The sequence below is a fragment of the Rhinopithecus bieti genome, unplaced genomic scaffold (genome assembly GCF_001698545.2).
Source record: "Rhinopithecus bieti isolate Rb0 unplaced genomic scaffold, ASM169854v2 scaffold_32955, whole genome shotgun sequence".
Lineage (NCBI taxonomy): Eukaryota > Metazoa > Chordata > Mammalia > Primates > Cercopithecidae > Rhinopithecus > Rhinopithecus bieti.
The window spans coordinates 1258132-1283386 of record NW_016814423.1 but is presented as its reverse complement, the minus strand read 5'-3'; the positions used below and the strand labels follow the sequence as shown (position 1 = coordinate 1283386).

The 25255-nt window shown below is 38.0% G+C and overlaps 1 protein-coding gene across 6 annotated transcripts in view; it reads left to right on the top strand.

Moving 5' to 3' along the window:
- Positions 1-25255, top strand: part of AKAP11 (A-kinase anchoring protein 11) — a 49728-nt gene that overhangs the window by 855 nt on the left and 23618 nt on the right. For 2 of the 6 annotated variants that reach the window (XM_017850204.1, XM_017850199.1), the window contains exons 1-4: positions 12-113; positions 14725-14824; positions 21163-21279; positions 24447-24494. In XM_017850204.1, the coding sequence (XP_017705693.1) occupies positions 14774-14824; positions 21163-21279; positions 24447-24494 (216 nt within the window). In that variant the 5' untranslated portion in view covers positions 12-113; positions 14725-14773. Of the gene's footprint in view, positions 1-11; positions 114-13720; positions 13764-13785; positions 14122-14724; positions 14825-21162; positions 21280-24446; positions 24495-25255 lie in introns of those variants that run through there. The other 4 variants (XM_017850201.1, XM_017850203.1, XM_017850200.1 and 1 more) reach the window with 4 other exon arrangements.

Here is a 25255-nt window from a genome sequence, read left to right as displayed (position 1 = left end):
AGGGGGGAGGGCTGGGGGCCGACGCGGGAGGGGGCCAGCCTGCTCGCCCGGCTCGCTCACGGGTCGTTGCGGCCGGTGACATGTCCGTGAGCTGCGGAGGCTGCGGCCCCCAGGTGAGCCGGGCGCCGACGCGTTCGCCGCGGAGGCTGCGGTTAGATGGGGTGGCGGCGGGTATGCGGCCGGCATGGATGGAGCGGCCCGGCTCCGGCGCCCCAGCCTCTCCGCCTGCCGGTGGTCCCTCTACTCACTTCGGGGCCGCCCGAGAGCTGCGCCTTCGCATGGCGAAGGGAGGAGGGCGGGAGGAGCGCGGCCGAGGGAGGAAACCCAAGGCACCGGGCCCAGAGTAGAGGGAGGTGCTCGGTTTCGAGACGGGTCTTCCTGGGGTCCCGAGTGTGGCGGTGGAGCTGCCGCCCCTTTTAATGACAGGCTGTTTAAATCCACGGGGTGGTCTTTAGAGATGGTCCCCCGGGTCCGTGGTGTGCGCACAGGAACATTTGCAGCAGAAGGAGGACGTTGCACTTTGTCCGCGAACAGCATCCTTCACTGTCAGAACCCTGGAGCCCTGGAAGCAGGCGCTGCTCAGATCTTATGACAGAAACGGAAGGCGTCAAGCGGCTCTTCGTAGTATTAATATTTGGATTTGCTGTCAAATACCCTCCTAGGCTGTTAATGGCGTAAGGCTGGCCATAAAGTACTCCGAATGGATTGAGTATACTGCTATTAATCCAGGCATCTAAGCTGCTTTATAAAAAATATGTAGATGTAACCGAAGTATTAAAAAAAAAAGTAAATGACAATGACAGTAAAAGCTAACATTTTTTCTCTTCCCCATATTACCAGCTTTCATTTTTTTCTCTGCTTTCGCTGTCTTCTAAAACCATATAAAGTTGGTTGTGATTTAGCTTTAGATGTTAAGGAGTTTCATGGTGAGAAAGACTGCTGAGACACATATCTAATAGCTTTAGTACAAACTGGAGTTAATTCCTGTTCTCTTTTCAGCTTTTCAATCGCTTGCAAAATGCTCGTTTTGCTTAGCTGCTTCCCACTGTTTTAGAAATGTCATGTTGATTGTGATTTCGTTATGTCTGAAAATACTCAAAATATGGAGTACTAAGAAAAAATGGGGTATCAGTAATGCAAAGATAACTTTTTTTAACGTCATGATATTAGGATGGCAGCCCAGTGCCTGACATGATTGGTGTCAGTTAAAATAGTGCAACTGAATGATTTTTTTTTAAACGTTTACTTTTTCAAATGGTACCCTGATTATTCATTTTGCTGCTGCTGCTGTTCCTCCTGACAAAACCGACCCGGGGTGAACAGTGAATGTCACTATTAGTTGTAGCTGTAACAGTAATTTATGAAAGGTCAAAGAATGTAAGGGAATCAGGTAAGAAGTGGGTTCCCAAGCTAGTTCCCTGAGCTAGTGACTAGTGTATGTACCCACGTAACTGCACTATCGACGAGATTGATATGGGTCTAGCAGTGGACTCCTAGGCCAGTGATATTTTGCAGTTGTTGAGGATATGGGAAGTTGCCTAAGACATGGAACCATAGTGAGAAAGTCTCTAGCCTTCTCTAGCCCCCTGAACTCCAAGGATAAGTCTAGAAGCTGAGGAAGTCCTCTTTTGCCTTTAGAGGCTGGAAAAAATATGGTACTTTTAATTTTTTTTATTTTTTAATTTTAGGAACTTTCTGGAAAAGGAACTCAAACCAATTTGGACAATATATTAAAGGCCATTTTAAGAGAAATTGTCAGTTATAAATAGGTAGAGGAATTCTCTCTATACTTGACAAAAATGTAACTTAGAAAATATCTCTTTGTGAATGGGCATAGGAGACCAGTGTTGATTAGAAAAAATTCCTTCTTACTCCATCTTAGCAAACTAATTTTCAGAAATAGAAAAATAAATTTTTTGGCTGGTCTTCATAACCTTTTGGCAAGGGTTTCAAACTTGTAGGGTGTGTGGTGTTTGGTTTTTCAAAAGTAATTGAAGTAACTTTGGATAGGGTAACTGATTTTTTTTTTTTCTATCTTGTCTGCATTTTATTAATCAACTACCTGGAAGGACTGAAGGGTGAGAACTGGTCAAGAGAAGATCTAAGTTAAGCCTGGGTGTGAGTTAAGGGTCAATAAGCTGGTAATATGGGTAAGAGAGAGAAAAATGCTTCATCAGTTTAAAATAGACTGGAAAGATTCAAATGTCTTGATTCTCCCAGTCATCCTTACATATAAAAGTTGACTTAAAAAATACTTCTGGGCCAGGCCTGGTGCCTTACGCTTGTAATCTCAGGACTTTATTTAGGAGGCTGAGGCGGGTGGATCACTTGAGACCAGGAGTTCAAGACCAGCCTGGCCAACATAGAGAAACCCTGTCTTTGCTAAAAAATACAAAAATTAGTCACGTGTGATGGCACACGCCTGTAATCCCAGCTACTCAAGAGGATGAGGCACAAGAATCGCTTGAGCCTGGGAGATGGAGATTGCAGTGAGCCAAGATCTTGCCACTGCACTCCACCCTGGGCAACTGAGCAAGACTCTGCCTCAAAAAACAAACAACAAAAAACTGCTGGAGTAAAGGCATTTGAAATTTGTAGATTAGAGACTGGACATGGTAAGAGGAGAAAAGTTATCATTTTTAGAATAGTCTAAGAATGTTTTTTGGGAAAGAAAATAAATGGGGTAGAGGCCTGGAACAGAGAGGATGTTACTTGAGTGAAAATGAGGTGTATTGTAAAGAGTTTGGGTTTGGGAGTCATGTCTGTTAATTAAATGAGCCTCATTTTCTTCATACCCACCTAAAAAGTTAGAGCGAAGCACATAGTAGTTGCTTACTCAGTGTGTGTTTTTTTTTTTTTAACCTCCTATAATGGTTTGAGGATTCTTTGATTGCAAGGAACAAAAAGCCAATTTAATTAGCCTACTTTAAAAAAAGCATTTGTTATACAGTGCTGCTGAAGTCCATTGCATGGTTCCAATCCAGCGTTCTGGGAATCAGGAAGTCTTCAGGCAGTCATTCCTCCAGTTTTTCTCTGGAAGCACATGGTGTTATGTCTCTGCTACACACCGCAGATCTGTTCCAGTTTCTTTCAGATTGGCCTTCTCTTTAAAGCTCTTGGTTTCCACTTCCCCAAAACTTTGGTTTGCATGAGACTTTGGTTTGCCATGATGCCAACACCAGACTCACTCACTGTGCAACGTGGTTCTCAACAAACATCTCCAAGTCTCAGGTCTGTTTCTAGAGAGAGAATCCAATTGGTCAGGTTTCTGCTTCTAGTGCAGTTGGCTGGGGAGTGGGGAAAGATGAGAATGGGAAAAAATGGATGAGGAAGAGATTTAGGTTTGTCTCACAGTTCGTAGGGCTGCACGTTTGAAACTGGCCATGCCAGCATCTTTAACAAAAGGAGAGTGGACAGAGAGGAAGTGATGGATACCTCAGGTGTGCTTTAACATCCTGCAATTTGAGTTCTTCCTCTAGCACTGCATTGAACTTGCTCTCAGCTTGGTAATGTTCTAACCAGATCTAATGAGTAGTCTCTTTACAGGACAGATTCTCCTAGGTGTGGGAGTTCAGGCAAATTACTTAAATGCTTGATGACTCAGTTTCTCTATGTGTAGAATGGGCATGATAGCACCTTCTGTGGTGAGAATTATGAATTCATGTATGTAAAGCAATTAAACAGTGTCTGGCATATGGCAGGCACAGTGCAAAGGTACAGTATTAGTATTGGGCGAGAGCATACCGTGTGGCAGGTACTGTGATAGGGGCTTCTGGTCATGTTCAGAGAGGCAAGAATTTCTGCCCTCAAGAGGTTTGAAAGTCTCATGCTGACCACTCATGCTTAAAACCATTTCTTGACTTCAGTGACACTAAATTCTTCTAAATGTCTATCTTACCTACCTTTCTGACTGCCATTTATTTGTGGTTCATTTTATCACTCTCTGGAACCCTTTATCATGGTTGTCTCCATAGATGCTCTCTTGAATTTCTGTTCTTTCCCAGTCTCTGAGATCACCTTTCAAGCTCTCTACATGTGGATTATTCTTAGAGTAACATCTCCAGCTATGACTCCAAGTAAATCTCTTAATTTTTGGTTGTTTTTTGGGTAGTATTATTTATATAATTTATATGTTTTGAGACATGGTCTTGCTCTGTCACTTACATAATTTATATATTTTGAGACATGGTCTTGCTCTGTCACCCAGGCTAGAGTGCAGTGGCACAGTCTTGACTCAGTGCACCTGCCCCTCCCAGGGCTCAAGCGATTCTCCCATCTTAGCTGCCTGAGTAGCTGGAACCACAGGTGTGTGCCACCACACCTGGCTAATTTTTATATCTTTTGTAGAGGGAGTTTCACCATGTTGGCCAGGCTAGTCTCAAACTCCTGGGCTCAAGCCGTCCACCCCCCTTGGCCTCCCAGTGTGCTAGGATTACAGGTGTGAGCCCACTGTACCCAGCCTCTTGGTTATTATTATGTTGATACAAAATACTGTCTTCCAGTTACCTTCTAATTTGCAAAGAAAAAAATTTTCTTTCAGTTCTCCAGGCTTGAAACCTTAAAGTTGTTTTTCTCATTCTTTTTTTATGCTGTAATACATGCTGTTAATAGGTTCTGTGTAGGCCTTTGGGTGCTTCCTATGACTGGCCCATCTGCAAAGTAGAACTGTTCACTTATTTCAGCTACTGGCAGCTTAGGATAGATCCTTATATTTGTAAGAGCTACTTAAATGCCTTTTCAGCAATACACTCTTTTTTTTTTTTTTTGAGACCGAGTCTCGCTCTGTAGCCCGGGCTGGAGTGCAGTGGCCGGATCTCAGCTCACTGCAAGCTCCGCCTCCCGGGTTTAGGCCATTCTCCTGCCTCAGCCTCCGGAGTAGCTGGGACTACAGGCGCCCGCCACCTCGCCCGGCTAGATTTTGTATTTTTTAGTAGAGACGGGGTTTCACTGTGTTAACCAGGATGGTCTCGATCTCCTGACCTCGTGATCCGCCCGTCTCGGCCTCCCAAAGTGCTGGGATTACAGGCTTGAGCCACCGCGCCCGGCTGTCAGCAATATACTCTTATAGTCATGGTGTCATAGATGTCACTGATAAAAAAGAAATGTGTCCCTGGGTTAAAATTCTGAACATATTTTCTGTTAGAAATAATCTTGTGGATAGGGCTACATACAAGATTAAGAACGTTACTTCATTTTCTAGGGAGCATATTCATGTTGAAAGCACAATGTCAATATTTTAGTTTTTTGTCGTTGCATTTTTTTTTGTAGGTATTCAGTTGCATAGCATTTTAATTATAGCATATCATCCTTATAATATTGTTTTATTATACATACAAAGTTTTATTATAAATCAGTTGTTGAAAATATTTTTGAAAGTCAAATATATTACAACTGCACCCTCAATAGTGAAACTAAGATAATCAATTGAAGGCATATATCCTCTACAGTGATTTCTTAGAACTATTCAAGTCTAGGTCTAATGAGTTTTTTGTTATGAAAATGTTAACTGTTTTATCCTCCTGCATTCATCTGATTATTCTAATTAACTTCTAACAATGGACCATTGCATGTTGTTTTTAAAAGTCGTGTTTATTGTTGCTGAATAGGTAGTTTTGAAGTCAATAGCCATTCACACCTAGTACTTTGTCAGCTAGACCCGTGTTATTCCTTTCAATACCAATGGCTAGTTGGGCTCAAACATACCTTAGAAGTAGATCTCAATCTGGAATGCAGTTGAAAAATCCGTAATTTTTTTCTATGACTGTTTGAGAAAACAAAAGTGACAGAACAAATATCCTTGGATTAATTTTGCAAAAAGTCGTTAAGTGGCCCTAACTATTTTCTATTTGGTGATGTTGCTTTTGCCACCAAATGCCTGTCTGCTTCACGTCATTGATGAAATTTCTCTTCACCTTACTTCACTTCAGTAAATGTATGGTTGCTTATTATGAGTAAGGCCTTTGGGGAATGCAGAGATGAGTAAGGCATGGCGATGGAATGAAATTCACTGTCGTATCCCGATCAGTGTTACTTAGACGCTACATGTTGTTAGTACTTATAGTCCAATGCAGGGCATAGACATGTAGACATTTAACTGTTACATAAAGCACTGTAGTCTAAAGTCCTAAAATAGAGCAAGTGGTGATTTTGCCCCCCAAGGAAATGCTTGGTAATATTTGGAGCCAGTTTTGTTACTGCAAGTGAGTGAGTGCTACTGGTATCTAGTGGGTAGAGGCCAGCGAAGCTGCTACCTACCACGCATACACAGCCTCCTACAACAAAGACTTATCTGACCCAAAATGCTGATGATGCTGAGGTTGAGAAACCCTGTAGCAGTAAGAACAACATGTATATTGTGAATGCAGGAATGAAGTTGATTGAGGATTAAAAAGGAAAAAGGCAGAAACTATAAAGAAGCAAATATCTTAATAGATATTAAGACATACTAAAATCACTTTATACAATTGACTGTTGTTTTGAAAAACAAAATAGTATCTGATAGCTGTAGTATTTTTAGATTTTGTAAGTCTAATAACAGGTCTGTGCCCAAGAAAGGAACTTAGCTTCCTTATTTGCAAAGAGGGGGATAACATCCCTTTTATTCTGCTGTTCACCTGTTAGGTATTATTCTGTTTTGGTTTTCTAGTGTATGCGTTAGGGTTTACAAGATAACTTATTACAGTTTTTCTTCAAATAATATCACTTCATGTTTAATGTTAGAAATCTGACAGTGTTTTTTCATCTCCATCTCCCCCGCCACATTTTTTATCCTATTTTGTCATACATTTTATCAATATGTCTGTTTTAAACCCTCTAATTCATTGTTACTATTTTTAGTTTAAGCAGTTATATTTTAACTGTTCAAAAGGGATTGAAAAATGAAGAATGACTTATATTAACCTTATATTTACCATTTCAGATGTTCTTTATTGCTTTGTGTAAGATTCAGATTTCCATCTGGTATTATTTTTCTTTGCCTGAAAAATTTCTTTCCACAGTTACTCTAGTGGTGGTCAACTGGTGGTGAATTTTCACGGCCCTTATTCATCTGAATAAATTTATTTTGCCTTAATTTTTGAAATATATTTTCATTGAGTATATCTGGGTTGATGCTTTTTTTTTTTTTCCTTCTTAGTACTTTGAAGATAGTGCTCCATTGTCTTGTTTTCTGGTTCATATAAATGTGAAGTCTATTGTCCTTGGTTCCTCTGTATATAATGTACACATATATATATGTGCACTTTTTCTCTGGTCAATTAATATTTTTTCTTTATCACTGGTTTTCAGCCATTTGGTTATGATTTGCCTTGGCTTTCTTTATGTTTATTCTTAGGGTTTGTTGAACTTCCTTGGTACTGTCAGTTTATGGTTTTCATCAAATTTGGGAACTTCTCTGCTATTTTGCCTTCAAATTTTTTTTTCTGCATCTGCGTCCCCAACTCGCGCTCTCGCTCCCTCTGTCTCTGTCTTCGTGGAACTCCAGTTGTTCACCTTTTATGGTGCTTAAAAAGTCACACTCTAGGTTTGTTTTTAAGTTTCCTCTCTCCATGTTTCATTTTGGATAGTTTCTATTACATTGTCTACAAGTTCACTGAGCTTTTCTTCTTTAATCTGTTAATTGTATCCAGTATGGTTTTCCTTTCAGTATGGTATATTTAATTTTCATCTCTAAAAGTTCAATTTTGGTGTCTTTTGTATCTTCTCCTTCTCTCCTTATCATGATGATGTTTTCCTCTCACTTCTTGAGTATATGGAACGTCTTTGTACTATAGTTTTACAATCCTTTTCTGTTCCTGCCATCATCGCTGTCATTTCTAGGTCTTCATTTATTGACTTTTTTTCTCCTGGTTATGGTTCATATTTTTCTCTTCCTTTGCATGCTTGGTAATTTTTATGTATACCAGCCATTGAGTTTATACTGTTGCTTGCTTGATTTATTATATTACTTAAGTGTGTTGGATTTAGTTGGGGTGCACAGTTATTTGGAATCTGTTGGATTGTTTCAAGGCTTGCTTTTAGAATTTATTAGTGTGGGTCCAGAATAGTTTTTAATGTAGTGCTGAATTATTGCCTCTACTAAGGCTACCTCTGCTAAGGCTACTACTTCTTCTGAGGAGTCTATCATTGCCTGATATATTACAAGGTTTTTCTATTCTGGTGGAATACATTATGGTTTCTCTCTAGGGCTCTCACTTACTTTCAGCTCTCCCTCCAGCATAACACCCTGTAAATTCTAGCCATCTTGGTCTCCCCAAACTGATCTCTGTTTAAAACTCAGCAAAACCACCGAACTGCTTGGCTTTCCTGTCCCTGTATTGTGACCGGGAAGCCACCTCCCAGTGTTTCCCTTCTCTCAGGGATCACAGTCCTGTGTTGCCTGTTGTCTGATGTTTAAAACCAATATTTCATATATATTTTATCCTGTTTTCTTGTAGTTATATTCAACAGAATGTTAATTTTTAACACCTGGCCTTTGGTCAAAATGTGTATTTGGAGCACTTACTCAAAATATGATCTCAGATACTATAAAGTAGGAATTATTGGAAACACAAATGTTTTCACAAACTCATTAAATGTAGACATATTCATTTAAATATTTAAAGGCATACTTTACTCTTTATTCTGTTTTATGTTTTTCGGCCTACGTCATGCTTTGAACTTTGTTCTTTAAATATGTTAGTTTTTATTTATTAGTTCAGCAGATGTTTGAATGCCTACTATGTAAAAATACAAATACATAAAACACTTTTGTCCTCAGGGAACTTGCAACAGGAGGGAAGTATGCAATCAGAGGCACCAGAGGATTAAACTGTAAACCACTTAGGCAGCACTAAGGAGATGGCTACTATTTGGGCAAGGAGGGATAAAGGAGAGATATGAGCCAAGCCTATTTTAGGGAGGGAAGTTCTTGAACTGATGCTTGAGTAGTAAGTAGTAGTTCAGCTGATGGAAGAGAGAGGCTAGGTTTGAGAGAAGTTTAGGAGAATGACAGGTCAGGATTTGGCAATTTACTAGATGCGGTAGGCTGTAGGAATAGAGGGGAAGACCAGTTTCCAGCTTGGCCTACTGGTTGGGTTTGGTTTAATGACTCTTACTGACATAGAGAATACAGGAGGAGATCGTTTAGAGAGAAAGTGTTATTTACCTTTTGAACATACAAATTTTGGAGTAACTGGGATATTTAGTTGGAAGTATCTAATAGGAAATTAGACATACAGAACTGAAGAATAAATTAGGGGGTTATTTGCATAGTTAAAACCAGAGGTGAGGATAGACTGTCCTTGAAAAACTAAATAAAATAAGACAAGAGGATACGGATGAAGACTAGGAAATACTAGTATTTGAGTAACAAGTTATAAAATAATTTAGGAAAGGAAATTTATGTAGAAAGAGACAAGTTTTCCTCAACCAGAAATTACATGTGGCACTTGTTAAAATTACAGATTCCTGTGTTGCATGTAGACCTATTGAATTTGGATCTTCCGGTGGGGGAGTTGTGTGTGTTAGAAATAAGCTGATGTGTATATGTACTGAGGTTTGAGAACTAGTGCAGTAGGAGGAGAGTCAAGATATGGCAATATTGTTGATAGGTGTTTCACAGACTCTGGCATGGTTAACTCTCCTTATACAAAAAAGGTCAAGTAATAGGTGATGTCAACTTGAACATTTCTTGGGTCAGAGGAGATAAGGAAAGACTTGGAGAATATATATTTTTTAATTATAAAAGAATTTATGTTCATTCAGAGACGTATAAAACTCAATATACATAGACACAAAATGAAATACCCACGATTGTATCTACCCAGATAAAACCAATGTCTGTACCCGTCTGGTGTATGTCTTCTTTTATGTTACACATATAGATACACACATGTAGTTACGCAGATTTTTCACAAAATGGGATAATGCTAATATGATGGAACCTGTCTTGTTTTACTTAATGATCTACTGTATTCTCATACTGTAGATAGATGACATTTTATAAAATTTAAGTCCCACTTGTCATGGGTGACCACTGGCATCCGTTTAGTGTACCTCCTTCAAGTCATTTCCTATGGATGCACAAATACATATGTGTGTCAGAGTTGTGTCTGTATATAATTTTTTCTTTCCTTTTTCTTTCTTTTTTTTTTTTTGAGACAGAGTCTTGCTCTGTGGCCCAGGCTGGAGTGCAGTGGCACAATCTTGGCTCACTGCAACCTTCGCCTCCTGGGTTCAAGCAATTCTTGTGCCTCAGCCTCCCAAGTGGCGGGGATTATAGGCATATACCACCACACCCAACTAATTTTTGTATTTTTAGTAGAGTTGGGGTTTTGCCATGTTGCCCAGGCTGGTCTTGAACTCCCGGCCTCAAGTGATCTTCCTGCCTTGGCCTCCCAAAGTGCTGTTAGCCACTGTGCTAGGCCAGCTTTTTTTTTTTTTTTTTTTTTTAATTACAAGTGAGAGCATACTATTTACACCATTCTGCAACTCGCTCTTTCACACCAGTATGGTTCACTCTAACTCATTATTTCCAATAGCTGAGTAATAGTCATGTGAATTTATTTGAGTTGATGAACTTCTAGGTTATTTTCAGTTTTTTCATTTTATTTCAGTGAGTAGACTTTCACATATCTTAGTGAATTTCGTGCAAGTATATGTGTAGGATAAATTTTAAGAAGTGAAATAGCAGGACCAAAGGATAGGTGTATTTATTTAAAGTGCCCTATATCTGTGTTCTCTGTACTCTTTATAATTGTTTCTCTAATTGCTTTCATTTGTTTACTTTTGCTTTCTGTGATTTTTCTTAAAATCTTCTTGGTTTTCCATTGTTTTTAGCAATGTCTGTTCTGCTTTTTTGTTATTTCTTTTTTTTTTTTTTTTTTTTGAGACGGAGTCTCGCTCTGTTGCCCAGGCTGGAGTGCAGTGGCCGATCTCAGCTCACTGCAGACTCCGCCTCCCGGGTTCACGCCATTCTCCTGCCTCAGCCTCCCGAGTAGCTGGGACTACAGGCGCCCGCCACCTCGCCCGGCTAGTTTTTTGTATTTTTTAGTAGAGACGGGGTTTCACCGTATTAGCCGATCTCCTGACCTCGTGATCTGCCCGTCTCGGCCTCCCAAAGTGCTGGGATTACAGGCTTGAGCCACCGCGCCCGGCCCTTTTTTGTTATTTCTAAGGGAATTTCATTTGCTTAGTGGTAGTTTTCTGTGTGTTTCCTGAGCTGTAGTGTCTCCCTTTGTAGTTGTTTGCCTTGTCTGCCTGTTTCTTGTCTCTCATCTGCTTTTTTCCAAGCCATGTAGGTTCAGTTTAATTTCTTTGACTATAAATAACACATTTAGTTATTCTTTGCTTAGGACTCTTGTTTCTTTATCCAGAATAGGGCAAAAAGCAGTAAAGCATTAAATGAAAAGTTTAACATAATACAAATGTATTTTAGGGGAAAATACTGTATTTTGTTTTCATGTGAAATCTGTCAAAAACGATGTGCTAATTATACAAGATGCTGGAGAAATCCTGCTGTAGCTGTTATCCTTTCTTCCCCCATCAATCTTAGCATCATTTCCAAAGATGGTTTTTTTCTTTGCTTTACAAAAGTATGTCATATCATCTCATATTGGATTCACTTTTATGTTGCACAGATATTCTCTAATAGATTTCTTTCTTCCTGAGACAATGTTTTACTTACGTTTCAGTGAAAAAGTGGTGGAGTAGGGCAGTAAGTTGTTTTTCTTCCATGAGTGAAACAGAGTGTAAATAGAGAATTGAACTGTTTCTTTCATTAATTTCAAACAATGATTTGAATTCTGAGATAATGTGAGTTGCAGGGGCATGATTATATTTCTCTGGATTTTTTCTTTTTGTGTATATTATGTGTTGTTTGTATTTCAATGTTCCTTCACAGATCCCATACTGAACTCCATTTGCTTTATTATTCAGTCTTGAGTAAGGGTGTTTTATCTGAATCTGCCATGCAGGAAAATTGTGGGTAAAGTGAACTGGGGTAGCCAGCCCTATCAAATCCCAGGTGTTGTTTCAGAGCGTTCCCCCCTCTCCCTGCCCCACTTTGAAACTGCTTCTTCTACCTTAGGTGCTTGTTGCACCTGAGGGTGAGCAGCTCATTTAGATAGTTGGTTCCATTTATTTGATGGTGAAGTCTCCTGGGAGTTAATGTTTATCTTTGCTCAGTTGACTTTAGTCAGCAGCTGCCAAGGTAATTGTTGTTTCCTGTCTCTTTTCCCTACTTCCCTTTCAGGCAAGGTTAGGAGCAGACGCAGAAAAAATGATGTAAGGCGTGCCATTCCTTTGTCCTGCAGAATTGTTTTTAATGGCTGCCATGGCGTCATTGTGGGAATGAACTTAAGATCGTTTAATTACTCTTTTGTTTCTGGCATCTGGATTGCTTCTTATTTCTATTGTGAGTTGTAATGAACCAGACTATAAAACCTTTATGCACTGTAGAGGAGTGGTGAAGAGCCCCAGTGCTGGAGTTAGAAAATTTGAACTTGAATCCCACCTCTGCCATTTATTTACTGTGTGGGCCTGGGCAAATTGATAAGCTTCCTCTTGCCTCAGTGTTTCTCATTGTCAAACTGGGGTCCTATTCTGTAGTCTAAAGGATGACATGAGATGTTTACATAAACCTCCTAGCAAAACAGAGCACTTGGTTCCTTATGAGCCCTTGTTAATAAGCTGGATGCTCTAGAATCATTATTTGCTTTGATGCATTCCCAAAAGCAGAAATGCTGAGTCAAAGAAGTATTTCCAGGGTTTTGACATGCATTACAAAACCTCCCTGCAGGTGCCACTTTACTTAGGAGCTGACTTTGACAGTCTCTGGTTTCTTGGAACCCTTATGCTGGCTTCTATGTTTTATGTTACATTTGAGAAAAGCCCATTTGCCTCTGAGGTTTTCTGGCAGTTGAGGAGAACACTGTAGAGAAGAAATGAGAGTGAAGTGGACTGGGACAAAAAAAAGGATTATCTTTTTGCTTTGGCTACTATACATTTTATACTTAAGACTTGTTTTGATAATTTTGGTCCACTTGATCATTTTGCTCCATAGGTAAATATTTAAGTCTTCTTTTGCCTGTGTTTTGTAGTTTTCAAAGTACCTCCCATAAATTATTTTTCATTTAGTTCTCACAGTAAACTTGTCTGGTAAATATGGTATCATATACATTGAGGAAAAAGTTCCAGAGACATTGCAGTTTACCCGGAGGAAACAAAACTAATAAGAGGCAGCACAGGAACACGCATGATCCTCTTCTGGATTCTGGGGTATCACCCTTTCTTTACCTTGTGCTGATGGGAACGCCTTGTGTTAGGCTGAGCCTTTCTCATGATGCTACTTCAATTTCAGTAATCAGATTTTATTGTTATAGAGACCACTAGGGCTTAATCTTAGTTCATAGTAGAATACCATTGTATTTCTTTGTCTAAAAATTAAAATGTAGAAATCTCTAAAGTGTGCGTGTTTGTGCACTCACCCTATACTATAGTCTTATCTGCATAGCAAAAGAATATGCAATTTGAACTTGACTAAAATTTAGTTTTTTAAAAGTTCTGACGGTGGGGGCTACATTGAAGTTTGTTTTTGCATATAAATCTCCTCATAGTATAAATTTATGTTAACCAAATGTCTTGGAAACCTCAGCTAAGCAATTCATTTTTTTGTTTTTTATTTTTTTCAGAAACTGGGTCTTACTATATTGCCTAGACTGGCCTTGAATTCCTGGGCTCAAGCAGTCCTCCCACATCAGCCTCTCGAGTACCTGAGACTACAGGCATGCGTCACTGTGCCCACCTTCAGCTGGGCAGTTCTTGATAAGACCAGATTGATTTTCTGAAAATACTTGAAACTAAGAATTTCTTAAATCTTTATTTATTTTATTTTTTTAAAAAAGTATTTAGTTCTCCACTTCTACTCTTTACTTTGAAGGATTTGAATGCAGGAGGGCCATATCTATCTTGTTTCTCTTGTATCCATAGCATCTAGCACAAGTAGATTTTAAATGAATGGACAAGATACTGTGGCCAAATGCAGATACCGAGTGGTTAATGCCTGGAGTGGATTTAAGTTCTCAAAGATATTAAAGCGTCTTTAAAAAGTTGAGACTTCATTTTGAGTGTTTCATGTGGCAGGTGTGTGTGTGTCAAGTACTATTAATCATTTGACTTGGATGTCTGAAATTTTGTCAGTGGTATGCTCTTAAGCTTCCTATATAAAGAATTTGTTTATCTAATTTGATATGTGCAGATTTCTCATTTGTGTATTATCAAACCTTTCTGCTCAAGAAATAAGAATGTCAAGAGCATTCACTGTTGCCATAGAGATAAGAGTGACTTTTGGGAGGCAGGGAAGTTTTAATTCTTTTTGTGATATTCTCTACTTAAGCTTTTATTTTAAAATGGTTTTAAAAAACTTGTTTTCAAATCTTTCTCTTTGATGCTTTGCAATAAAAAAGGGCAATGAGATTGAATAGATAAGGGTGTAGACTATTTTATAATTTTGAACCAAAATAAAAGATTTTAAAAATGATTTTCTATCTCATTAAGATAGCAATATTCATATATTTTTCAAATATTCTTGCTGGATTACAAGTAAATTGGGGGGGGCTCAGATTATTTTTGTTTTCATTTTTATTTTTCTTTTAATGACTGAGTTAAAAGAAATTAATTTAGCACAAAATACTTGCCTGAGTTGTTAAGATCAATAAATAAGTTGTTTTAACATGTTTTCTTTAGGTGTTTTGTGGATTAACTCTTCATTGATTATATACAACAAAAAATAGTTATGGCGACTTTCAGAAACAATCACATGAAGACTAAAGCATCTATCAGAAAAGTAAGTTCACTCTATTAGGTTTCTTTTAGTGAAAGTTTTAATTAAAATGTTGATTTTTTGTTATGTCCTACAGCTATGATGTTTTGTTTAAATGGATCTTATTATTTGAATTAGTAACATTCAACTACTGCAAAGATTGGCATGTATGAAAATAGCGATACAAAATCATGATTACAGTGATTTTATTTCCTAAAGATCACAGTGCTTTCTCCCTATTTTTTCTCTACACACAGATATCCATCTGCTTTTTTGCAATATAGGCTGTCAGGTGTAAGCTTTCTTATATACCTTTAGCTTTACCATTCATTCATTCATTCCTTCAGCAAATATACACTTGAGTTCTTTTATGCCAGACCATATGTTAGATGTTGGGTAATCAGTAGCAAGCAAACAAAATATGATTCTTAATCCTTCCTTCCTTCTAGTCTAAGAAGGAACCCCCTTGCTTCCTCTCTTAAAACAATTTGGTTAACCTTCCATTTCTTTACATTTTTGTCTTTGCTAAAACTTTGGAGGCACTACCCATAAACAAGGAAGAATGGAGCCTGGAGGATAATTAACAGTCTTTGTTATTTCTTTTTCTGGACTTCATCTTCTGCATTATATGACACCATTGACCAATCCTTACACATTAAGACAATATTTGACTTTCATTATAGTATTTTTCTTTCTTTCCTTCTCTTTTGTGGTAACTCTTGTCTCCTTTGCTGATCTTTCCAAGTTCTAATTATCAGTGTTGCTATGAGCTTCTGGGCCTGTCATTCGTTTATGTAGAGAGCTAAAAGATGTGTAAGTTTGACTACTAACTCTAAGAGGATGGCTTCTGAATCTACAGGATGCCTGCAAAATAGAAAGTAAACTTATCCTTAAACAGTATGTTAATTACTTTTTTTTTTGAGATGGAGTCTCACTGTGTTGCCCAGGCTGGAGTGCAGTGGCGCGATCTTGGCTCGCTGCAACCTCCACCTCCCGGGATCAAGTGATTCTTCTGCCTCAGCCTCCCAAGTAGCTGGGACTACAGGTGCCCGCCACCATGCCCGGCTAATTTTTTTTGTAGTTTTAGTAGAGACGGGGTTTCACCATATTGGCTAGGGTGGTCTTGAACTCCTGACTTCATGATCCGCCCACCTTGGCCTCCCAAAGTGCTGGGATTACAGGTGTGAGCCACCACGCCCGGCTTTTTTTTTTTTCCTTTTTTTTTTGAGATGGAGTCTCGCTTTGTCGCCCAGGCTGGAGTGCAGTGGCACGGTCTCGGCCAACTGCAAGCTCCGACTCCTGGGTTCACGCCATTCTCCTGCCTCAGTCTCCCTAGTAGCTGGGACTACAGGCACCTGCCACCACGCCCGGCTACGTTTTTTGTATTTTTAGTAGAGACAGGGTTTCACCGTGATAGCCAGAACGGTCTCAATCTCCTGACCTCGTGACCTGCCTGCCTCAGCCTCCCAAAGTGCTGGGATTACAGGCGTGAGCCATTGCATCCGGCCAATTACATTTTTAAGTAATATGCTCCATATGTTTTGAGGTAAATTACCTTTAAATTTAATAGGTCCACTTTTTCATTTGAAAAAAGTACAATAAAAATTATTTTCTGTTTCTACTCTTTGTAAACTATAGTGTATTTATTATACTTTTTTCAGATTAGCAGCTAGACCCATAACTTTAAATTGATTATACTGCTGGCTTTAAACTAATAATTATAACTAATAATATATACAAAATGGAATAGCAAACTGATACCATGGTCTTCAAGAATGATAGTACCTGACTTGAATATTTACCCTATACATTGCCAGAGATTCAGGGAGTAGGCAACAACTGAAATTTCATATTATTACCAGGTTAGTGTCTTTTGTTATTCAGCGTATTGTCCATATTAGGCACTCAGTAAAGATTTAATTTGAATCCAACTTGAATTATTGGAATCCCTTTTAGATAAAAGTATGTGAATCCAAATATTGCATACTGTTTATATAAACAGTTATGCACACATATACACCACCTTCTACGTCTTGATTCATCTTAATGACAGACACTTCCCTGTTGGCTACTGTGGAAATTGAAAGATGTACTTGAATTCTTTAGATTTCACTTTAATTTGCATTAAATATAGAGATACATTAAATATTTATTGGGAAAGTTAAAAGCATAATACACACACAAACCCACATACCTACCACCCATATCCAATAGTAGTTAATAATTTGTCTTGTTTGCTTTGTGTCTGTGTATGTGTGTATTTACTTTCAGGCAGAACCATTTGCAAGTTATGATCGTAATGTTTCTTCACCCTGAACACTTCAGCATGCTTCTCCCAGGAATAACAACATCTTCCCACATAACACTAATACCATGAACACATCAAGAAAAATAAATTCCCATATATCTAATACCCAGCCATACTCAGATTTCCTGTGTTACACCCAAAATATCTTTTATAGTTCACTCCGCCCCTGGTTGGATCCAGTCTAGCCTCTTAGTCTCTTTGTCTCTTAGACTCTTTGTCTTTTTGTTTCTTAGTCTCTTTAGCCTCTTAGTCTCTTAGCATTTCTTTTGGTTTGAAAGACTTTTCCTTTTTTTTTTTTCCTCGTTATATTCAATTCTGACATCTTGAATAGGCCAGGCTAGTTTTCTTGTACCATGTTCCACATCTGGATTTGTCTGGTTGTTTTCTCATATTGCTATTTAATTTGATCCTCTCTGTTGTATATTTCGTGTGTAAAGTAGAAGTTATGTTTAAAGGTTTAATTGGATCAGATTAAGCATTTATGGCAAGAATACTTTATAGGGTAATGTGAGGACAGAATTTCAGGTTTTCCCATGATCAGTGATGCTGTGATTGATCAGTTGACTAAGGTGATAACCCTGCTAGAATTGTCCATTGTAAAAGTACATTTTCTGTTTTTTGGTTAGCGGATAATCTATGATGATACTTGGCTGTGTGCAAATATCCTTTTTTTCCCCAACAAATATTGAGTTGATGTTTTTGGCATCCCTTGATTACCCTTTCCTGAATTCATTATTTCATGGGAGTTGCAAAATGGTGATTTTCCTAATTCTACCATTCCTTTCACGTTTATCAGCTGGTATTCTTAAAGAAAAGCTTCCCTCATTCACCTTAGATGAACTATATAATATCTCCTATAGAGGCAGGTCAGATGTCCTTTAAATACCAATTTTCAGATTAATGACAAGGCATCGTAGTTAGCACCAATGGTAGCAAGTGAGTTTATTTTCCCACATTCATTCACTAATTTATTTGTAATGCTCTGAACTCATGGATTTTTGCAGTTCTATATTTTATAACCTTTTATTTCTTTATAGTCATTCATTCATTCATCTATTTAAGTTGCTTAAATTGTTCCAAAATTGATACCTGAGAGCCCCTCCGAGTAGGTGCCTGTATCCTTTTGTCTCAGGCTCATAACTTTGATTGCTTTTTCACTTTCTGGTTGTGTCCTTTTGGTACAGGACGACCCAATTTCACCTACCTTACCTTCCTCAGACCTGAAATTGGCTTTTTTTTTTTTTTTTTTTTTTTAAAGAACCCTGAATAGTACTTAAAAACCAAGATCTGGATACTCAGAGTTGCCTTTGCAGTTACAGTGTCATGAGTTTATATTGGCAGTTCACGTTCAGATTTCACATATTTTTTCCTGTTTTGATTTCCTGTTTCTAAATTAGTGTGAAAATCCCCATTCATTAAGGAAAACAAAATTGTTTAAAATATTGAATATTTTCAAGCCTACAGAAAAGTTGGTAAAAAAAAAAAAACCTAGTAGAATGAACACCTCATGTATTCTTCACTCAGATTCACTCACAGTTAACATTTTGCCATACCCCCCCGCCTGTGTACACACACACACACACACACACACACACACACACTTTCCCTTTTGCAATTGTATGAGAGTGGACTGCAGACATTATTTTACTTCATCTCTTCGAAAATCGTTAATTCAGTAACATCATCTAGCATGCATTCCAAACACAGATTTCCCTGTGTCTCAGGTATCCTTGTAATTTTCTCCTTGCTTCTCTTCTAGGATGCAGTGAAGGTTCACACACTGTATTTGGGTATTGTATTGGGTTTTCCCCATTCTAGACCATTCCAATAGTCTAAATTCTTTTTTCATGCAGCAAATCTTCCAAAGAGTCTAGACCAGTTGTGTTGTAGAATATTTTCATATTTGGGTTCATATGTTTTTCCCCGTAATTAGGTTCAACAGAACACCTGAAAGGTGATGTTGTGTTCATTCCTGTCTATCAGATCTGAAGTCCTTATTGTTGATGTTAGGCTTCACTAGGTGGTTATGATAATAACCACCAGATATCTCCAATATAAATGCACGTAATCTCTTTATGATTAATACACTTAATAAACTATAAGGTGATCCTCTGAGACAGTCTGAGTGTCCTTTTCCCCAGCTTTTAATCCAGTAGATTTAGAATATGTGGATAATCCTTTCCTAAATCAGTAATTGCGTTGGGAATTTACAAATGGGGTTTTCTAAATTTGTCATTCTGTCCATACTAGCCAGCATTTTTAGGTAAAGAAGAGCTCCTCTGACTTTTTCTCTTTTAATGGACTGACAGATTTTTTTTAATCCAATAGTCATAATTCATTATCATTTTCATTCTTCTTGATCCCAAGTTGTCCCATATTTGGCCAGTGGGAATTCTTTCAAGCTGGCTTCTGTATTTTTTTGAAATGATCCTATTAGTCTTTGAGCATTTCCTTGCATTCTGGCTCAGTTAGATGTTTCAGGCTTGCTTCATACGTTCTCAGCCTCAGACCTGGAACCAGCTATTTCCCCAGGGAACTCTAGTTCTTTTTGTTGGTGATAGATATTTAGAGACAAAAAGCTGGGTGCTAAGTATGCTCATTGCTACTGAAGGTCGTTGTTTGTAAGACTTTTCAATGGAAAAAGGTAGTACATGTATTCAAAGAATTATTAATTTGTAATGACAGGTCAGATTCAAATATAACAGCCCAGCTTTTTATCATAAATTTTTTGAGTTCATATTTTTACCTCTTCTCTTAGACTAAAGATTTCCATTTATTTTAATTTGTTAAGATTAGCAGCTGTTTGAGTTCATCTAGTGTGAGGTTCTGAAATATGGGGAAACAAAGTGAGTGAAACACAGTCTTTGACTTCCATAATTTGTTTTAATGGTAGGAAAGAATCTGAGTATGGTAATTATATTTTTTGTTTTTGAGGCGTAATCTCCCTCTTGTCGCGCAGGCTGGAGCGCAGTGGCGCAATCTCACCTAACTGCAACCGCTACCTCCCAGGTTCAAGCAATTCTCCTGCCTCAGCCTTCCGAGTAGCTGGGATTACAAGCACGTGGCACCATGCCAGGCTAATTTGTGTATTTTTAGAAGAGACGGGCTTTCACTATGTTGGCCAGGCTGGTCTCGAACTCCTGACCTCAAGTAATCCACCCGCCTCGGCTTCCCAAAGTGCTGGGATTACACACATGAGCCACTGCGCCCGGCCAATAATTATATGTTTTGGTGTGGATTAAATGATTTTAATGCGCAACATACAGCAGGAACTTTGAGAGAGATTTATTAGGACTAAACAATGGGAAAATCTTCGCAGGTCTTGGGATGGGTAGGATTTCTACATGGGTCGACTGGGAAGTAAGGACATTTCTGATAGAAGAGCAGATTGACAAGTCAGTGGAAGGGGGCATAAGGTAGAAGGAAAGGAAATAAGTGTCCTATTTATGCCTGACTATAGTACTCATTATTTTTTTCATGTAACTTTTTCCTCCCTCTGTTCCTTGTACTTACGACAAACATCTCACCCTGAAATCTGGAATCGCCTCTCATTTTCATCAGACAGCTTCCTTAAGATCCATGGAAAACCTTATTTTGTGTTACTTTCTTATTTTTCTGTCTCCAGCTTTGTTAATGGAGTAATCACTATTGTTAAGGGAGTAATCAGTGTTGTGCAGCTTACACAGCTCCCACGTCATCTCATTCAATCATATAAATTGTTGCTGCTATTCTACCAGTGACTTGGAAATCAGATATGCAGTTTGTTAAGTTTTAGTGTAAGATAAGAGTAAGTGAACCTGGTGTGAGATTCACGTGATCTTCTAGTGAGTTGAATGCCCAGGCTCTAGTATATGTATGTGTTTTGGGCATGTGAAACTCTGCCTTTTCAGCTGAATGGAGCTTCTCAGTGGAATTGAGTTCTGCATCCAGTATCAAAAGGTGCCAGTGAATATTAGTTAGAGAATGAGTGACTATCTAAAACATCTCCAGGATCTCTTACCCTTGTCTTAGAATTAAATAAATTTAAAGTATCTTTGTTTTCTTTCCCCTGCAGAGCTTCAGTGAAGATGTGTTCCAGTCTGTAAAGTCTTTATTGCAGAGTGAGAAGGAACTATGCAGTGTAACAGCAGAGGACTGTTTACAGCAGGATGAACATGCCAATTTAACTGAGGTTTAACATATTACTTTCTAAACCCTTTCCTAATAATGCACAGCGTATTTTCATGCATCTCTGTAGGACTCTAATCTATTTTTAAAATGCCTAATATCTCTATATGTTGTTAACATGTATCAGAAGTACCTGTTATATGGGTGGGAAAGGGGGAAAAAAAAGTACCTGTTTTAAATACTGGCTAAAATAATTTTATTAATTGACAATGAACTCAAACAAATAAGCACATTTAATTCTATGCAAAGTACTAATTGGATGTATAACATTGTATTAGATGATGCCTACTATATTCAGTAACTGGTACTTTAATATGAATTTTCTACTCTGAAATATAAAACAAATGCATGTTTCTTATGTTGATTTTCGGGGTATTTTCTTGACTGTTTAAATTCAGTGCTTTGATTAAAATGAAAAGTAGTGATAAATTTATCTTTGAAATTAAGACATTTATTGTATTACTTGTGGATAAGATAATATACCTTGCTCGCCTATTTCTCTGCTACAGTGTTTCAAATCTCTGTTTGAATTTATTACTATAAAAGGAGTAAGATCCTTTTCTATTATATATCCATACTTCATCATCACATTTGTTACCAAATATGAGATATATTAGGTCATTGCAGCTCACAGCTGATGAATATTTGAAGTTAAAACATTTTATTTTGAAATGAGGGTTCTAATAAAATTGTGGTTACAGATAGATGCTCCTGGACTTATGATCGAGTTACATCCTGATAAATCCACTGTTCATCAAAAATATTCTAAGTTGAAAATGCATTTAAGACCTCATAAATCCATTGTAAAGTTGAAAAATCACAAGTCCAACCATCATAAGTTGGGGACTGTATATATTCTGTTTTGGGTGGGTGATTTTCTTTAATACTCCTTGAGAAATTCTCTATTTGATGTCATTTCATAGGAAGATGAGCATATGTTTTAGGCCTGTAGTGTTCTGCTGCCTCATCCTCTTCTTTTTGTGTCAGCTTAATTTCACTATTACTGTCTTTGCTAACCTTTTTCATTTTACTTTAGCAAAACCAAGCCACCTTTATTCTACTTGGTTGTTTCCAAATAAACAGTGACAGAACATAACAGGCCTAATACGTACGCTCATCTTCTATGAAATGATGTCCTGTGTCCTGCTCTCCGGCAGTTTTCCAGCTCAGATAGGTAGCAGTGCTTTTCCAAGCCCACATTCCCTGGTGAGGCCTTTCTAGACCAATGGGAAATATAAAACTCCCCTGGCATCTTCAAAACCCTATGCCAGCTTATTTTCTGTTTTGTATTCAGTAAAGGAAATTTGAAAGAATAGGTGGAATTTCTGTGCCACTTTAGGGTGTGCAAATCTCTGAGTATCTTTTCAAATAAAGGAAGGCAATTAGTTACTTGCCTATCTGTTACTGAGTGCCTGAAATGTGCTAGGCACTTTCCTCTACATTATCTAGTTAACCTTACAACTATGAGAGGGAAGTTATATTGCCTTACGTTTTATAGATAAGGAGACAGGCTCCTAGAGGTTAACAGTTTACCTAGATGCCTAGAAATTAACTGTAACTCTTACGTGAAGTAAGAGCCATAATTAATCAGAATAAAGATCTCAGAGTAATTTAAGATTCTGACTTGCTTCTGAATCATCAGAAATAGATCGAAAATGTATTCAGTGTTGCTATATATTCTGACTATACTATTTTCCCCACATTCTTGAGAATCGATTATTAATATTGCTGTCATTTAAGTATTGTATATTTTTTAGCCACAGTGGTTGCTTAGTGGATAGTGTACTACACTGTCTTCAAATGGAAAAAATGTCTTACTATAATCCCAAATACATAGAGAGTATAAATGTAAAAACTAACACTTTTTCAGGTTCTAAAAGTAGTATTTTTTTCCTTTTCTTTTCTTTGAGATGTAGTCTTGCTCTGTTGCCCAGGTTGGAGTGCAGTGGCGTGATTTTGGCTCATTGCAGCCTCCACCTCCAGGGTTCAAGTGATTCTCCTGTCTCAGCCTCCCGATTAGCTGGGACTATAGGCATGCACCACCATGCCTGGCTAATTTTTTGTATTTTTAGTGGAGACGAGGTTTCACCATGTTGGCCAGGCTGGTCTTGAACTCCTGGCCTCAAGTGATTCATCCACCTCAGCCTCCCAAAGTGCTGGGATTACAGACATGAGCCACTGCACCTGGCCAGTATGTATTCTTTGTAGAAAAATAAGAAATACTCAAAGTAGGACAAAGAAAATGACTATCATTGATCTTATGACTTAGGGAAAAAATGCAGAGGGGAAAAGAGTGGGAAAAAAATAGCTCCATCATCCAGAGTTAATCACTGCTTATACTCTGGTGTATTGCCTTCCAGTATTATTTTCCATGCATATGTGTTTAAAAACAAGGTTGAAATTGTATGCATGCTGTAAGTCATTTTTCTGTGACTTGTCCTTTTTTAATAATGTGACAGTTCTTTGTGCATTAGATATTCTTTAGAAAGTCTGTTTATATAAACTTCTGCAGAGTAATCTCTACGTAAGGATATTGAAGGAAATTAATGGTGGTATCACAGAGTCAATGAAGAAGTAGCCTCAGGGGTCTACCCAGGGAAGGCCTCTCTGAGGAGGTGACACTTGCATCGAAACTTGAAGAATGAGGAGAAGCCAGGCACGTAACCATCCAAGGAAGAGAGATCCAGATTGAGGGCACAACTGTGAAGTCCTCAGGAATGTACAGGGCGTGTTCCAGACCTAGAAAGGGGGCTCGTGTGTTAGTGAAAATGGTAGAAGGTTGAAGGCATTAGGTAACCCCACTTAGGATTTTGCCCTGGGAAGCATGGAAGAGTTTGGATAGGGAAGTGGCTTGGTAATAGGACCAGGTAGGAGAGGATGGTATAATGTAGGTGAGAAGAGTGGCCGGGGAATGGAGAGAAGTGGATGTATTTGAAATATGTTTTGGGGTTAGAATTGACTGAACTTGCTACTGAGGGAGATATGGATGAAATTCAAGAACTGCATTTTGGAACCCAATCTTTGGTGAAAAATATTTTTGGGTCATCTTTGAAAAAAATCCTTTTCAAGGCAAACAGCATTTTAATGCTTTGTCGGTTTTTTCCTGTTTCTCAGCTCTGTCACCAGATTTAAAAATTCAAATTAATGAAGGTTTATTTGTTCTTTACTCAGGTCACATTTCTGGGTTTTAATGAAGAGACAGATGCCACTGTTGTACAGGTATGGTCAATTTTAGCATTTTCACTGAGCGTTTTTACTGAGTGTTCTTGTCATGGAAATCAGCTTTAGGTTTGACCACAAAAGTCATTTATCTGAGAAGACTGCAAACCGCAGGTTGACTTTTTCTCCATTCTGTGTATAATATAGAATGTATGACTTGTTTATTTTGATGGCTTTCATAATTTTGACCTTAACAGTAAACATTTTTGTTAAGATTGAGTTAAATTTAAAAGGTAAGATTTGTAAAATTAGCCAATGCAAAATTTAGCCTGTTTGATTTAGGCAGTTATTAACAGAGGGACTGATGTTTGAGATTGGGATCAGCAAAGGAAAGCTTCCCAGTTACGTAAACAGTGGTTGAAGTTCCTGTAGATGTGATAGGCATGTTTTTCTTTTTCCCTCATGCTACTTCTTAAAATTTGTGATTTCTACATATTTCCTTTTGTGGCAATAAAGTGTCTCCTCCTAGAGGAGGAAACAACATGTTTTAGTTCTTTCTGAATAATGCATATCAGGTGATTATGGACAAAAACTGCTGTATATTTTGATTGTGGCCTTGCTTGAAGGAAATAATTTGGACAGAAGGAACAAGAGAGGATATATTCCTGAGAACATATATAGCTGGAAAGAGAAATATTCCAAGATACTTCTTTAATGTTCTTCTTCTCCTGTAAGAGTTATTGGTAAAACCATGTTTATAAAGGAAAGTACTCTACAGAGGGTCAAAGACTAATAATTCTTTTTTTTTTTTTTTTTTTTTT